We start from the raw sequence: 17,353 nt of genomic DNA on the forward strand, positions 1-17,353 counted from the left end.
TGCAAATTTCACTTGTATGGTTTTGTTTTTGCTTTGTAGCACACAGTATATCACCAGTGATAGACATATCAATATAAAGTTGCTATATTCCCCACCAAGTACAACCAAAATTTTCACAGAAAAGCTAAGCAAGAATACTCATCATTTACTAAGAAAGAATCAGGATATCAATTTTTTCTGATTTCAAAATTAGAAGGAATAGTTGTATATTTTTAACATTTTCCCCGTGCTCATGCACTTGTTTTTTCTGCTCATGCATATTTCTCATATTTCTCTTTCTGTTGTAAATCCTATCTACAAAACTGGAAGAAATGACGTCAAGGTAAAAATGTGGATTAAAATGAATCTGAATGGACATTCAACATTTAGCAACATTGGGTAACAGGTAGGATACTTGATTCTGGGATCACCAGAGTTAGCACAATAATATTCTTGGCTTCAAGCCATTCATAGTCAAATATGGGAAATGGAGTTAAGAGAAAATTTAGGATTATATTGTACAGGGCATTCATTCAATCTTAGTCTAGAATAAAGTCTCTTTTATTCTTCCCACAAAAAGTAGGAAACAGGAAAAGAGGAGGATGAGGGGGTGAGAGGGAGTAAGAGAGGAAGAGATATAAAGAGACACACAATTGCTAAATGGTCTTATTAATAAAAAAAACCCAGAGCCTGATATTGGGGTGAAAGCTGATAGACCAGAGAAACAGAAAAAGCCAGCTAACCTCACCTCACCAACTCCTCAGCCTCCAGAGAAAGCTACTTCCTGCATACCCATGCATATATGCCTTGTGTGCTCTGCAATCTTACTTCCTTTCTCTGTCCAGGTACATCATTTCCTCTCTCTGCCCAGCTCTATCATTTTCTGTCTGTCTGTACAGACCTCCAGACCTCTGTGGTTAGTGCTGGGATTAAAGGCATGTACCACCATGTGTGACTGTGTTCCCAGTGTGGCCTTGAACTCACAGAGATCTGAATGGATCTCTGCCTCCTGAATGCTAGGGTTAAAGGCATGTACTACCACTACCTAACCTCTACATTTAATATAGTGGCTGGCTCTGCTCTCTGATATCCAGATAAGCTGTGTTAGGGCACACAAATAATATATCACCACACTGGGATGCTGTGACCACCCCCCTCAGAGTGAGAATCAGAGACAGCTTTCTCACACTCCTGGTGAGGGGTGATCCCAGCTTTCCCAAGTGGAGGAAGGAAGGGGGCAGATCTTCTAATAGGGGTAGGACCAACTCTCCAGTGCCAGGGTTATCAGGTTCCATTATCCCAGGGCCAGTGAGGGGCGGGGTCAATCTGGAAACCAGACCCCAGCTGTGGCAGGACCATGGATCCTGGATCCCGACATGGCCAGCAGCACTAGGGTGGAGCCAGGTGTCACTATGGCCCTGAGTGGCAGAACAGGCATCTCAGATTGGCATGTGACCAGAAAAAAACATGGTCCCTGGATTTCAACATGGCCCCAGGTGGTGGCCCAGACCACAGGCAGAAGCATGGCCTTTGATGGTAACAGGAGCCATGGACCTCAACACAGGCCCTGGCTGCAGCAGGTTCACACACCCAGACATGGTCCTTGGTAGCAGTCCAGGACTGGATATCACCTTGGCCTTGGGTGGCAAGCAGGCCTCCCACATCAGCCCATTCCTCCATGCCTTTACCTCTCAGATCTGACTCTCTCCATATGACATGAACCATTCTGCCCCTCTTATTCTCCAATACCCCGCCACATATTTGCTTGCCATAATGGCATCCAACCACCCAGTCCTATTGGTGCTAGACAGGCCCATGGTTTCTTCCTTCCACCTAGGGCAAAGCCCCTGGGCAAGCATGTGTGTGTCCATCTCCAACCATCCTGTCCTAAAGGTGCCTAGCTGGCCCATGGTTTCTTCTCGTCATTGGATCTCTTAGTTTCTTTGTTTGTTTCTACATATGAGACAACATTGTGTTCTTGTGTCTTTCTTATTTTATTGACTTGATGCCTCCATATTCTATATATTTTTTTCTGAAAATGAGAGGATTCCACTTTTCTTTATGGCCAAATATTACTTGATTCTGTATATATGCGATTAATTCCTTATCTATTCACTAGTTGATGGACTTTTGGGCTGAGTCCATATCATTAGCATGTTCCTTGGGCAATAAGGAGATCTACAGCGTGTCTTTAGTTAAGACAGAAATTGGATATGTTTCTATCTATTCTCAGAAACCATGAATCCCTTGTGGTTTGATATTGGCAGTGATGGTAACAGATTTGAAAGTGGTCTGCTTTTTTCTCTGGTACCAAAAGTAGCAGTTGGACACACAAGGATTACACAGACAACATACTACTGACCATGAACTTCCCAAGGAGTGAGAAGGACTTCCAGCTAGGCCAGCCAGTGGTTGGGTCCTGCCCTCCTGCAACAGCAGAAGCTGCTGATCTTTCTGAAGGGTCCTGGGGGTAAGTGAGCATGAGAAGAGTACATACGACTGGGGAAAAGACTGCTTCCTGGCTAAACTATGGTGGTAGGTAATTTTAGTTCTCTATTTCATTAATTCATACCCTATTCTTCCCTAACAATCACTTACTATATGATTGGCTGTGTCTCAGCCTTGAAAAGTGTCTGTAATCAAAGTGAAGGCACTGATTAAAAATGAGTGGTATTCTGTAAATTGGTGCAGAAATGTGAGAGATGGTCTTGATGAAATGATGAGACTTCAACTCAGTTTTGTTTCTAAATATATAACCAGACTAGTGAGTGTGTCCCCAAATGCATCCAGTGGTTACTTCCTCAATTATTATGCATAATTGGAGTAAATATACTGAGAAATTGGTAGAATCTCCACATTGGTTTCCTGGCCTGTGGAGTGAGGTATATTGTGGTTAGAAAGGCCAGTAGAAGCTGTTATATGTGCTTCTACTTGGGAAAATAGTGAGTCAAGGTCATTAATCATGTCCTTGGAAAAGTTACAGACAGAGTGCCACCACCAATAATGTGAAAGGTGCAAGGTAATGGTTTCAACTACATCTCTGTTTAACTTTCCTGTTTGGTCTGAGCAGAAGACAGACAGACCTTAGAGCATGACAGTTTTGTCTAATTATGTGGTGGATCAAATTGCTGCTGCTATACAATGTGAATTCCTTATTTATTTATTTATTTATTTATTTATTTATTTATTTATCTATCAGATAAGCTATCTCTTGGTACTGCATGCAGCAACTGATCTGGTAAATGCTTTTCTCTCCATACCTGTCTATAAGGTCTACCAGAAACAACGTACCTTCAGGTTGGTGTATTTTGCTTTAAATATTGAAATTAATTACCAGTGAAGCCTTCTCTTATGACTATTGCTCCCATTCCTACACTTCTTCTGTGACCATACATATTTTAAATTCTTCTGTAGTAGTTACTTTTGAGTTGCTTTTTATTATTTTTTAATCTTCATACTATTTGTTCTCATTTCATTTAATTGTACAAAATGTTTGCACAATGGTGTTCACTATATGACTTTAAGTCCTTTCAGTTTCTGTAGTGTTGGTAGTGATGTCTCCTTGCTCATGAGATGTTTGGAATCTTTGATGCTAACAGTGATGGCTGAGCTAGAGTGGGGATGCAATGATGAAAACACCAACTATGATTCCTAGGTGGTAGGCCTTCCTTCCTCTCCTGAAGCAAGATCAGTCACATGATTGGCAGTAGGCAAGGGCTGGGGGACATGTCTCAAAGCAAGGCTCTCCTCTTCTATAAATGATTTGAGGCAAAAAACAAGAATCAGAATACTTAGTTGTGGACTCAAATAGACATTAATGGCTTATACAATATGATCCTAATTTTATTGTCATTTTCTACTTTCCATATTTTACTACAAATTTCTTTTTTTAAATATGTTTTTATGTTGTATGCATATGTTACATGGATGTTTGGCTGTGTACCACATGCATATCTAGTGCCCATAAAGATCAGAGGAGTGTGTCAAATTACCTGGAACTGAAGTTACATATGTTTATGAGATTCCATGTGGGTGCTGAGCACTAAATTCAGGACCAATTAGTGCATTTAACTGCTGAGATATCTCTCAAGTCTCCTATAAGAACTGAAGAAATGTTATTTCCTGGTAATCCTAGAAATAAGTATGTTATATGACACCTAAAAAATATATTGCTAAACTTTGAATGTTCATTCAGATTAAGTTTAAGGCGCGCGTGCACTTGCACATACACACACACACACGTACACACACACACACACACACATACATACACACAAACACCAGAGTTATAATCCAAGTTGTCTTTCCATGTCTTTTTTTATTGATAGACAACAGAAGAATATCAAAATGATGTGTTTATGTATCATAGGGGACTTTATCTGTGCTTAAAGGCAAAACAACAACAAAAACTGTTACAAATAGACCATATAATCACAGAAATACTTTATTTTGAAAGAAACACCACGTATAGTTCTTGAGACTTTCTTGCAGGTCACTTGTTTCTATGTACTAATGAATAAATTTGATATGATGAAAGACCCATGCCAACACAGAGATTCTGAACACAGGGACCAAATGGTTAACAATTATTGTTCACCATTAGGGGACAAGAAAATATTACTCCTTTGTTCTACCACAATCCCCTGAAACATTATTTTAGATTTCCAAGAAATACCTGTGGCTCTTTGGCCACTATTTGCAGGTCTGAGCTTTGGATGATGCCAAGATCATGAAAATCAAGAGTGAGTCACTGAACACACCCATTCAACACATTACTGGTATTCATTTTTAAACAGCCACATTTTAGGAAACTTCAGCATTGCTGCCTTGTGATGGTTGGATTTTCTTCGTTATCATGAAGATGGACTCACTGCTGTAGAGCTCCAATTTTTTTTATTCTTAAGAAACTAATTGTTTCTCATATGCAGGGTTACAAAGTGACTTTGATTCCATGTTGGATGCATTATTTGAGTTACGAGACAGGAAAATTACATTCTAGAATAAAGAAAATATGTGATTTCAGATTACAAATGAATATATATATCCACAAATGTATATATGTGTATACATTTAGGAAGGTAGATACATAGACACATGTAGATACATGATAGAATTTCATTCAGTGTTGTACATAGAATTTATAGCTGTTCCAAGATAAGAATAACACCTCATTAAGTTATGCACATATTTAATGTATATCATCTAATCTTCATTCTACACTCTAGCTAAGGATCTGGTTAGAGTAAACCTCTTTGGTTCAGTTACTGAAGACATGCACTCTGAGAGCTGGCGGAGAAGGGTTATACTCAATTATTAAACATCATTGCCTTAGTATCTTTGATGCAAGAAAAATTCAAGTGTACAATTGGTCTTTACCAAGTCAAGGATTTTAATAAGACTTGTCTCTGTAGGAGAAAGTATTCCTACTTAGAAGGGAGGCATCGGCCCCAGCAAACAACATAATCCCAGGAGACAAATTTAACTTCTTAGAGCCTCAGTTCCTTTGTTTGCAAAAGGGAAGGAAAGAACCAGGTGATGAGTTAGGGTCACCTGTTGTCATGTCCAGATAATCCACATCAGCTACACAATTACCTTCTACCCCTTCACCTACTGTTCTGCCTTCCTGTCCAAACAACCTGTTCACATCATGGTAACTGATTATTCTATCTGCATTCATGGCATAGATCAGCACATCCCAGAGGAACACAGGACAAGATTTCTGGGAGGCCTGTAGCATACTCACCCGAGAGAAGTCAGAGTGATCCTGTTGCCACCACAACATGGTAGTGAGCACGGCCATACCGAGTTCCAACACACTGCAGATCAGCATCAACAAGAGTGCTCCCTAAATTCAGGAGAAGGGAGTTTGGAGTGACTGTGTGAGCTAAAGCCCACACGCCTTGGTGGGAAGTGAATGTAGAGATGAAACCATCTCCACTATCAGAGAGTGAAGAAAAGGACACCATGAAGAAGTGAAATGGATCCCCCAAACCTAGGCCTAAATCGATGCCTGGTCCCTGCATTCCTTGAGGAGAAGTGGGTGAAAAAGACAAACTAAGTCAACGAAGCTGTTTCATGCCACTGCTTCTCACCTGTCTTGGGCAGGGATCCCTGACTACCCTGTTCACATCAATGAGGGAGAAGAGAAGACTAGTGACTGCCAGGACAGTCAGCAGCTCCTGCTCTTGACTCTCTTAGTGGGAAGCTGGGCAAGTCTCTGCTTCTCTGGCTTCTGGCAGCTCACTTGTCATAGATGTGTATATTTCTTCCACGGAGACTTGTGAGGGCAAGTGAGGTTCTGACTGTGCCAGCTCTTTGTAAAAGCCATCACCAACAGAACCTTCCTCTTTGGGATATAATTCTTTGGCCTTTTTTGCGATGGTAAAATGCAGAAAAACAATCCAATTTCTATGGCTTGTAACATCACAAGTCAGCTAAAGAAGTGCCTAGGTTAAGAACACACAGTCCTTGACTTCTGTCTTTATGAAGGCTGCTTAATAGGAAGGAAGATGAATGTCATACTGTAAACTCTTCATTTGTGCACACACAGGCAGAGAGGAGATAGAGCATGTCTCCATTACCTAGACACTGTCTCAGCAAATACACTCAACCCACTCTCTGACTTACAGTATGAAACTATCCCAACATGCTCTCATGATTTGTGGTCCATGCAGATTCCTCCTCAATGTTTCAGGTTTCTAAAGTCAGGCTTAGTTATTCCAGATGGTAATTTACTCCCATTGTTCTGTATCTAATTTGAATATACCCTCTCTTATTGTGGTTTCTTAATTAGGAAGACACACTGAGTCCAGCTCTGCAAGGAACTGAGAAAGTCTGAGGTTGACCAGACTTGACCATCTGGCCACTTTCCAGATGTGCTTTTTCTTACTTTCATTGTCCTAAGGGAATAAATATTCTGCAGTATCTTCACTGTTGTCTTTCCAGATTTTCTCTCTATGTATTGGAGGCCAAATCTATGTCCTTGGATGTTCTGATAGAAGGTTTATTATTACTATTAGTCATATTGCATTACTTCCTTCTAATAAAATGGAATGGGTCAAAGTTCTTGGTTTGAGCTCTCATAATTTATGCTTCTAAAGTTGAAACTTTTTTTCAGTTCTTAAGAAGCTCTAATAACAACCTTTATGGTTTCATCACCTACATTATTTGGCAATTTTCCCACAACTTCTCGCTATTACCATGTAAATCCTTATTCTAGACTTCAATTCCATGCTCTTCTTTACCTTTACTTTATTCAGCCCTGACTTTCCCCTAAGATCTCAAACCAGACAGAGTGAAAGATTTTTCAAAGATAGGAAAAAGCTCACTATTTTGTAAAACCTAAAAACTTTCAATGCAGTCTTTAGAAATACTTACAGCCAAAACAGCCTTGGGGGTAGAGCAGTCATTGCTGACTTCGAAGGAACGATGGTAGTAATAATGTTGAGTTGGTTTAGGTGGCTGGTTCTGCTCACACTGCTCTGAGGCAGGATGCAAACCAGCCAGGCTGACAGAGAGGATAATGATGCCAATGAAAGCAAATAAAACACTCAGGATGTTCATAGTCAGGCTGCCATCCACCTGAAATGAGCAACAGGTTACACTTACACCTCTTTTCCAAGATGTTGCACCACAATTTTTCATATGTCTTCATTAGCAGCTGAGAGATTAATAATTTATTTCCTTATTCTCCCTAAGAGAATAATTGTGATCACTAGTAATTGTGATCACTAGAAAGAGGAGAGGCCCTGGTTTTCCATCCTTATGTTTCTTTTTTTTTTTGTTTTTTTTTTGTTTTTTTTGTTTTTGTTTTTTTTGTTTTTCGAGACAGGGTTTCTCTGTGTAGCTTTGCGCCTTTCCTGGAACTCGCTTTGGAGACCAGGCTGGCCTCGAACTCACAGAGATCCGCCTGGCTCTGCCTCCCGAGTGCTGGGATTAAAGGCGTGCGCCACCACCGCCCGGCTTATGTTTCTTATGATCCATTTCCTAGATAATATTTGCTCAGACCACTTTACCCAACCTCTACCACATGTATCTGGCCCAAACAATGTCTAGGAACACACAAACCCGAAGCTTAAATGACAGTTAGGTGGGCAAACAGGATTTCAATGAAGAGAAAGAATATATTCCCCTCGAAAATCTTCACCCATGACTTTTAATGGGACTCCATAATGAAAAACTGGAAAATTCTCAAGACAGTGTGAGCAAAGGAGGTGGCACAGACACCAGCTGTGTTTCCTGTCCCTCCACATTTTCAGTGCTGTAGTTTGGATTTCTTGTGGTCTGAGAACCACATATTAAAGACCTGGTCCCCAGGTAAATGTTACTGTGAGATGTTCGAATCTCTAGGAAGTGCTGGGCCTCACCTCCTGATCAGAGTTTGGTCATCAGAGAAGAGCCTGCAAAGGGAGTATAACAGAAACCGTTCCTTCATCTTAATCTCTCTTTTCTTCCTTGCTGCCATGTGGCACACAGCTTTGCTCTTTTAGCACCAGACTCTCACTGCCTATCTCCAAGCTCAGAACAAATGGATCTACCAAAAGCATGCACTACTGAACCTCCAAAAGATGAGCCCAAACAAAGCATTCCTCTTTTGGATTTGAGTTATCTCAAGAGTTGAACTTGGACACACCTAATACCAGCTAATATACTCAGAATAACACACTCTGATCACACCCCACACTTGAATGCATTAACCACATAGAACAGGCAGGTAAAGCAATTCATTCCTGAATACTACCTCAGAAGCTCATATGAGTGTGGGGACTTTGTTCTCAGTGTCAGGTAGGCTTTGGAAGTCTGGAAAGGCTTATGAATGGCTATAACCAGGGCCATGTGGGGGTGGATGTAGATAGAAATCTAGACATGTGACTAAGAATATTGTCATTTGTGGAGACAGTGTGAGACAGAAAGAAACAGATTTGGAATTAGATGTTGGTAAATTGAGGCCACAGTGCCAGAGTTCCACAGTCTTTCATTGTTCTTGAGTACTCAGTCCCAATGTTCACTTTGGATCTCATCTCTACAACGTTCATAGCGTCAGCAAAATAAACTTTTCTCAATAGTGGCTTCCTTTCTTCCTCAACTTACAGAAAATGAAAGTTGAGCTAAGACCTCTCTGAAAGCTATGGTTACAGGTAAGTATTTCCAGGGTGTACCCAGATATCTTGCACTGGAGTGTGATTTAATTTCAGGATACTTATATTTTAGACTGATTGTATAAATCACTCATGATTTGGTGCTTTTGAGTGCTACTTTCCACAAATAGTGACTAAAGTCAAACTCTTGGACTCCTCTAACAATTGTTGATATCAGGATGCTGATCGTATGTATGTTCTTAGAACAAACTAGGTTTATTCTAGCTGACATTCTTCTTTAGTTTCCATACATAGAATGAAAAGAACATTCTCCAGCATAGGTTAAATGTCTTTCATGAGCCTTATTCTACCTAGAGACTACCTATATCCTCCATTGCTTTTAGATGTGGTATTTTACCACAGCAACAGAAAAGTAAGTAGTACTCTGTGTATTTGAGAGACTGGTTTAGTCAGATCTTAACAACTAAATTCCCCAGATGTTGCATTACATGGCATTCTCATCCATGACATCCTGAATCCTTGAGGAATGTGAGTTGACTGATGACTAAGTGAATCTTTACATATCTCAAAAACTTCTTCCTATAGTCTGTCTTTCTTCCCTCAATGACTTCAGTTTTCCCCTGGATAAAGTTAAAAGTCAGTAAAGCTGAATTATTAGCCAAAACACATAACTACTAAGACTTTCTGAATTCAAATATTCTGTTCAAATATGCATACTCAATCCCAGCAAAAGCATTACCTTTATGGAAATATAAATGACAGATGATTCTCACGTGAACATTTTGTCTGGGACTTTTCATGGATTTTAAGTGGTGAGATTATATATATAGTATACCCACCACAACTACAACTCTTTAAAAACAAGGACATTAGCTTCATTACTAAAGAGTAAAATTTGAAAGCTTTTATGTTAGACTTTTCATTGCTATGACAAAATGCCTCATATAAACAACTTAAGCACCAAAATATATTTTGCTCACAGTTTCAGAGTCTCACCTCATCATTGTGGGGTTGGTGTGGCAGAACAGAACAGCTCACAGCATGGTAGTCATGGTTGCCATGGTGGTCATGGAAGCAGAATGAGAGGATATCTATGCTAAGCACATTTCAACTTCCCCTGTTTATTCCATCTGGGTATTTATGCTAAGGAATGTCAGTATCACATTTTGGAAATAGAACAGCCTGGGAGGTATGCTTTATAAATCTCCTAGGTGCTCCTCAATCAGGTCAAGTTGATGATCAAGGTTAATTATCAGAGCCTGCTGTCTACACAATGGGATCATAAGAAAGCAGGAGTTTTACATGAGATTCCTTGGTACTGATCTCCGGCATAAGGTACTCTATAATTTTGGTCACCATGACAGGAAGAATATGCTCTATACAGGGATATGGAGAACCCAGAATTAGCTCATGTAAAGAACAAGTAATTATTATTTTTTTATTTTTATTTTTTTTAATTTTATAATTTAATTTAATTTTACATATCGGCCACAGATTTCCAGTTTGAAATATCAACATGGAAAGCCTGGCCATAAAGGGTCTGGGTTTCATCACCATCAGTGCGGGGTGTGACTCTTGTACTCACCAAAGACTTTGTTGACTTTGTCTTCGTGATAACTGACAGAATTCCAGAGATAATAAACTGCTCAGACAAGAGAAAAGTATTATCACATCAATTTCTATGTACAAAGTGACTATAGTATTACTCTCTATGTTTTATGACAAACTTCCATGGGAAATCCTCAAAGAACAAATGACCAATGATAAACTTGGGTTCCCAGAGGGGTATCTTTGTCCATGTACTATTCAGAAAACACAAGAATAGGTAGATTAGAGCAGAAATCTATCCCATTAAAATTGATTAAAAAAATCTTTAAGAGGTAATAAAAACATATTTTGTTAATTTGAAAGGAAAATTTCAGAATCAGATGCTTTTTAGATCTTGAGGCATTGGTCTATGGGGAGAGAGAATGGAAAATAGCAATGGGATTTTTGTCCCCTCTTTCATTAAAAGAGCTATGCCACTCTGTATAAACTATGCAAACTTCTCTCAGTAAATCTCATTTGAACATGTTGCAGTATCTTTTTAACATGCAGTTTTCAATGTGCTACTATTTTAGCGAGGAGTTTTGCAGCTACCATTCTTTAGAATGTTGGCCCACTATTCATTTCCCGTCATGCTCTTGGCTGGCATTACACCATTATCCTAGTGTCAAGGCAAGGCTGGTGTCCTAAAATGAGTTTGGGAGAGTACATCTTCCTTTCAGATCTTTGTGATAGTTTGAGATCAACTTGCACTAGTTTTGTTGTTGTTGTTTTGTTTTGAATAAGGGAAGATATTAACAAGCACAGAAGAAAAGAAATAGAACTTTCAGTGGCTGGTCCTAGAGACTATGGGAAATGAGAACAAAAGGAAGCATAAGGTTGGATGATGAGAAACCCTTAACATGATTAGAAAATCAAGAAATAGTTACTCTCATCCAATAAATTAAAGGAAATCAAGTAGCAAACAATCTTTAGAAATGTTTAAAAAAAAAGCTAAAAATTTTATGATTTCTATTCTCCAAAGTAAAGTAGCTTATCCACACAAATGAATGCTGAGTCTTTATCTCTGTGATGCTAGGGTCTGTGCGTTCTACGCATGTGTTCAACTGCTGAGCTACATCCACAGCCTCACATGCAGAGTCTTTCAATATGACTCTTTTATTTATCAAAAAATAAATAAAACTAACAGTTACCAAGTGCCTCTTTTAATGCAAAGGATGCTAGTGATATGTAAAGAGCACAATATGGAGAGGAAGAAAAAATAAAGTAACAGCCCTGACCTAGGAATCACCACATCAGCCCCATGATCCAGGTTAAGTCAACAGTGGAATGATGTAAATAGTGTGCACCCTTCATAGAACCAGACAGTATGGCATATCACTGCTGTCACCTGAACAGTCACCATTCTGTGCTCACTTAAAGAGTAAGAAGATATCAGACAAATTCAAACTTAGAAATACTTCACAAAATCCTGACCAGTACAACTCAGAAACTGTCAAAGTCACCAAGGATAGGGAAAGCCTGAGAAGATCCAAATGAGGAAGTCTAGTGGAGACTCTGGAACAACTAGTGGAATGCAGTGTCTTTGAATGGAACCTGGGACCGAAGACATTCGTGAAAAACTGGTAGAATCAGACATTGTATTGGCCTGAGATGACTAAACCAAAAATCATTGGCACAACAGAAGGAAAGGTGGAGCTGTGGATGCATCAAAGAAAAAAGGTAGGAAAGGAGAGAAAAATTTTCTGAGCTGCAGTAAGCAGATGGGAAGCCACAGGGACAGGAAACCTCACTTGTGCCTGAGACTCATCCTAATCAATCTAGAGGAGAGCTGTCCTCCGAGACAAGGATTTTCGTGTTCTCCTGACCCCAGATATGGAGCAGTCTCTGAAGAATTTCTAGTGTATCACCTCAAGATCCTCCAGCAGAGCCAGATTCTAAAAATGATTTTTCCTACAGGGTTGTCCAATGGTTGTCACTGCACTATACAGAAAGCTCTAGACCATGTGGATTCCACTCTATGGACTTTTCCCTAAACCTACTCAGCCGCTCTACTCATCATAGCTCAACAGAGTGAGAAGAAAAGGTGGTATTATCAGAAATGCTTATTTGAAGTAGATGAATAAAATATTCAGAATTTTATTCTAATAAATAATTTTTATTCTAATAACGCCCTAATACACCAGGACTTTCTGTGGGTGATATACAGAAAAACAAAATCTACCATTGTCCTCTTTCTCAAAGTAGACAGAAATTGAGATAGGTGACCTCTCCTTCCTCTGTTCTCCCCAGCTGGCTCCCCATAAAACTCTACTTACAAACAAGGCTCCTATAAATGGATAGCCAGATTTTAACAGGACAGAAAACACTGGGGTAAAGTGTGGGACTGTGGGAACAGATGCCAAAATGATGCCGAGACTCAACACCATCACACCACACATGATCTGGATCGCCTGTTGAAGGAAGAGAGATGGGAGATTAAAGCCAGCAATGACAAGCAGAACCTCTCCACTACTCCCATGGAGCTCATGTGTTGTCACCTTCTACAACATCACTGTTAGCACTGTAAAAGCTCTGGGGTGAGAGAGAGGAAAGTTCATTCTGGAGGAGATGTGGTTCTGCCACAGCCTCAGGCCACCTTCAGGTATTTTTGTCCACACCCCCCTGGCATGCTCAAGACCCTTTCTGGCATCTGCTGGCTGGGGCTGAGCTTTGAGTCCCCAGTTAGTCAGTCTCCTGCTCCCTCTAGTGGGAAGAAGAGTGATGTGAAAGTCCTTCCACCCTGAGCACTTCCTGGTGGAAACCTCTTCCTCATCACCCAGAGCCCATAGAACACATCATACAGCCAGCCTATGTGTCCAGCTCCATAGAGGCTTCCGTTCAGGTGTCCATTCTGGGGCTCCCTAGCCTCTGTACTAAAAGGGCAAGTTTGTCTTCCTCACATCCTCCTTCCCCTCACAGACTCACAGCCTTATAAGTTTGGATAAGCAATTTTTAAAGGTTTGTCACATGTACTTTAAAGGAATCCAGATGATGGTATGCCCAAGGCAAGGCCATCGGTTCCATTAAGTTCTGAAACTGGGTGATACAGAGTCCATGAAGATAGTGTTAGGACAGACAACACTGAAAAACAGCACAAAATATATGTTCTTTCTCATATCTTCCCTTTACCCAAAAACGTCCCTTTAGTTAGTTGGGATGAGCACAGAGGGGCAAACGAATGGTGTTGTTGTACCATCTCTTCTCTCTAAAGAGGAGAAAGGTATTCTACACTCAGTGAGCACTGATAATGTATCTACAAATTATTTTTATAAATAAAATACTAACAAGTACTCTCCAAAAATGAAAACAAGAAATTATTTAAATAACAAAATCTCAGTGACTCATTTTTGCAATAAGGGGAAATACTTGTCAATTTTCAGAAAGTCTTAGAGATATAAGCAGCTTACCAAAGGCTTTCTTCTAGTCTACAGACCACTCTGTGATCACTTTGTCAAAACCAAAGGCTTTCCATACCCCAAATCTATTTCTAGTCTTAAGACACAGTGTCTCCTCTCTCTGCCCTCCACCCACCCTAGAGCGTTCTGAGTTGGATTTACCGCAATCACTTTGACCTCTGCATTTAGATGTTTCTTCAGGCTGTTTTGTCTCTGCTCGGCAGGCTTGGGCTTGTCTGTTTGGGGAAAGGTGACTCCATTTGGTGAAATCACTGTGACAGTCTCATTGGTCACAATTTGTGGCATCATGATGGAGCTTCCACGGCTGGAAGAGAAAATGCACTGAGCTCTTTAAAAGAACTGTGATCATTGTAGGAGTTTTATTGTTTTACTTTGCTTGTTTGGTTGGTTGATTGGTTTTGTTTTATGTTTGGTTGTTTGCTTTTATTTGCCTATTAGTTTGAGAGAGAGAGAGAGAGAGAGAGAGAGAGAGAGAGAGAGAGAGAGAGAGAGAGAGAGAGAGAGAATGAAGTTTAATGGGAAGGGAGGACCAGAATATATTGCATGAATTTTCAATAAAAAATTAAATACTTTACTCTGAATCCAAAAAAATCCAACCAACCAACAAAACAAAAAAAAAAAAAAAACCCAACAAACCATGCTCCCAGGTTCTGCTGCCACTTCCCAGACTGCGCATCTCTCTGGATTCTCGGACCTGTCCTCTGTCAGAAGAAGCTCGTGGTACAGAGAAATGAAAAAACCACTATACCTTGGGTTCCTGAGGTCTTTCCTCATATTATTAGACATGGCCCACTGATTTTTTTTTCAGATAATAAACACATCTTAGGAAGGGACAACATGAATCCCCAGAGGTTCCTGTGTTCATACCTAAGTGTTCACACAAAATTTGCAAAGTGTAGCTCCAGCTCTTTCCTCAATTCTACCTAGTTCAAGTGCATTTTCTTTATTCAATGACTTTCACCTTCAGGTTACTCTGCTCATCATGAGGTATTAAAATTCAACCTTCAATATTTTCTAATTCATGCTAAATAGCACTCAAAATACTTAATCGCATTTGTGTATTTTGTGAGTCTAACAGAACCGCTTTTAGAATTAGCACTTCATATTTTCGTAGAAGTGATCTTGCAGTATTTTCAATCCTCAAAACAATCCTTTCTCTCAATGAACAAAATCATAATCAGTAAGAAAATCCAGAGTCAAAGTTTTGATGTGCATGTGGAAGTAATTCATGTTTGTATGGTGACATAAAATCAATGTTAAACAAATATTTAAAGTTCTTATTATTAATCAGTTGCCTACACACAGTTGGGTGCTGGACGCCAGCTGTCTCTGACTCTGTTTCCTCTCCCCTTTTTGTCATCTGTCAATGGCATCCTGTTTCTGATTCTCTTTAGTGTGAAGAAGCAGCTGGATGCAGTGGTGTGGGGTCCTGAAGTCATAATAACCTGAGGTTCAAGGTTAGAACCATGTCCTTGTTAACTGGAAGGACCAAGTTGCCTGTGGAATTGGTTTCTAAGCTCAGCTTGGTGTTGTGGGATATTTTGATCACACTTTGACCCACCCAAGCCTGCCCAATAAAGTTATACCTTGAATCAGGGGGCAGAGCCAGTGACTAGCTGACTGGAATTGGCCATAGAGAAGCCAGGAATTTGGATAGTGAAGATGTACAGGGAGGAAAGAGTAGCAAATGGAGTTTGAGTTTCCTCTCAGTACTGGGACGAGAAAAAAAGACGTGTCTCTTATGGTGTTTCTGACCAAAAAGCAAGGTCAGCCAGTTGCTACTCAGCCTCTCTGAGCTAGCAGGTTTTCAGGCCAGCCTTTGATTTCTGTGTCTTGTTGATAAATACAATGATAGAGACTTAAATCAAACCTACATACTGCGGCTGCAGCAGAGCCAGGGCCATGGGACCAGAAGCCCTGCGAGGCCATGACCTGAGTGGCCAGCAGGGCGATGACTGAGGGACTGTACGGTGTCAGATGGTAATTAAAGTATCTGTAGATTCATGTGTAGCCACTAAGCTGACAGAAAAACATCAGCTTGGCTCTCTTTTCTCTGTGCCATTCTCAGCCCTTAGGCTGCCCAGTTAGTGAATGGCCTCAGAGCCTTTGCAGGTACAGGAGTTCTGCTCCCATTAATCACATGGTCTTAGGTCAGTGACCAGCAAGATCATGAGGCTTGAAACAGCAGGGACAGAGGTAAGTCAGATGCCCTGTTCCTTGGCCCATTTAGTTCTGAAGTGCCCCGGGGTCTCCATATCTTTCATAAGCATCAACAGTTTCCCCTAATGAGGACTCAGAAAGAGAGTTTTGCATAGGAGAATGCCTCTTCAGGGTTGCCTACCTGAGCCTGTGTGCCTCTCTGTCTGCCCCCGCAGGGCTCTCAGGATTCCCAAGAGATTTTAGTGCTGGGTTCTCTCAGTCTGATCCTTAGTTCTTACTCGTGAAGTTCTGACTCTCTCCAGTCCTTCCTCTTTCAGTGTTAACTACCGCACAGGATGTGATGCTTACAGACTGTGGCCATGCGAATGTAGCTGCACTTCCTATTTCTGAAATTCCCCAGAACTTCAGAAAAATCACCAATCTAAACAGCGCTGAAAGCATGTGGGGTGGTGAGCTCCAACCCCACCAGCTCCAGGTAATGCCCAAGTCCACGTTTTTGAACTTTAGTTGTCTAAGAGTTAAAGAGAAAAACAACAAGCTGGGGAAACCCATGAGATGAGAGAAAGTGTCTTTGAAAGGCCTGTCTTGCTTCTAAGTAGTATTTAATGAACTGTAGTGATTACTAATGATATTGCCAGTCATAGTAGTATTGAAGAATAAAACATTTCACAATATACAATAAAGTATAATGTTAATAGTAATCATGAGTTTAGGCTTTAAAAGAATATTTAATAACATATAATCAATGGTAAAAATTGAACATATTACAATCCTTTTGGTACTTTTTTACCTATATATATTTACTAATTCCTCAGCCTCTGGAAAAGCTACAAGCAGCCTTGCAGTACTCATTGATTGCTACCCACTTTAGAGCTCTTCTAAATTTCATCTTCTAACTTACCTCTCGACCACTGGACTTCTCTGACTGTGGAGGTGCCCAGGGAATAACTGGACACTATTAGGAAAGTAACATAGCAGGACAGGAGCAAGTGGGAAACTTTCAACGCACCATGAATGACTTCAACAATCCCACACTCAGGATGCTGTCATGAAGACAGGTGTCCTTGTGGCTTTCAGGCACAGTTCAGAAGCTGGCTTTGACAATAATTAATT

General features: G+C 40.3%; 1 protein-coding gene across 1 annotated transcript; it reads right to left on the reverse strand.

Annotated features, from left to right (window-relative positions):
* Nucleotides 1-4,407: 4,407 nt before the first annotated feature.
* LOC131909090 (membrane-spanning 4-domains subfamily A member 6B-like) lies at nt 4,408-16,553 on the reverse strand. Its single transcript, XM_059260392.1, has 7 exons — nt 16,422-16,553; nt 14,222-14,384; nt 12,941-13,075; nt 10,663-10,719; nt 7,357-7,560; nt 5,723-5,824; nt 4,408-4,974 (listed from the first exon to the last, which is right to left on the reverse strand). Exons 2-7 carry the CDS (start codon nt 14,366-14,368, stop codon nt 4,879-4,881), a joined length of 741 nt encoding a protein of 246 aa, XP_059116375.1. The 5' UTR covers nt 14,369-14,384; nt 16,422-16,553; the 3' UTR covers nt 4,408-4,878.
* Nucleotides 16,554-17,353: the final 800 nt, after the last annotated feature.

Source organism: Peromyscus eremicus, chromosome 1, assembly GCF_949786415.1.
Source record: "Peromyscus eremicus chromosome 1, PerEre_H2_v1, whole genome shotgun sequence".
NCBI classification, from domain to species: domain Eukaryota; kingdom Metazoa; phylum Chordata; class Mammalia; order Rodentia; family Cricetidae; genus Peromyscus; species Peromyscus eremicus.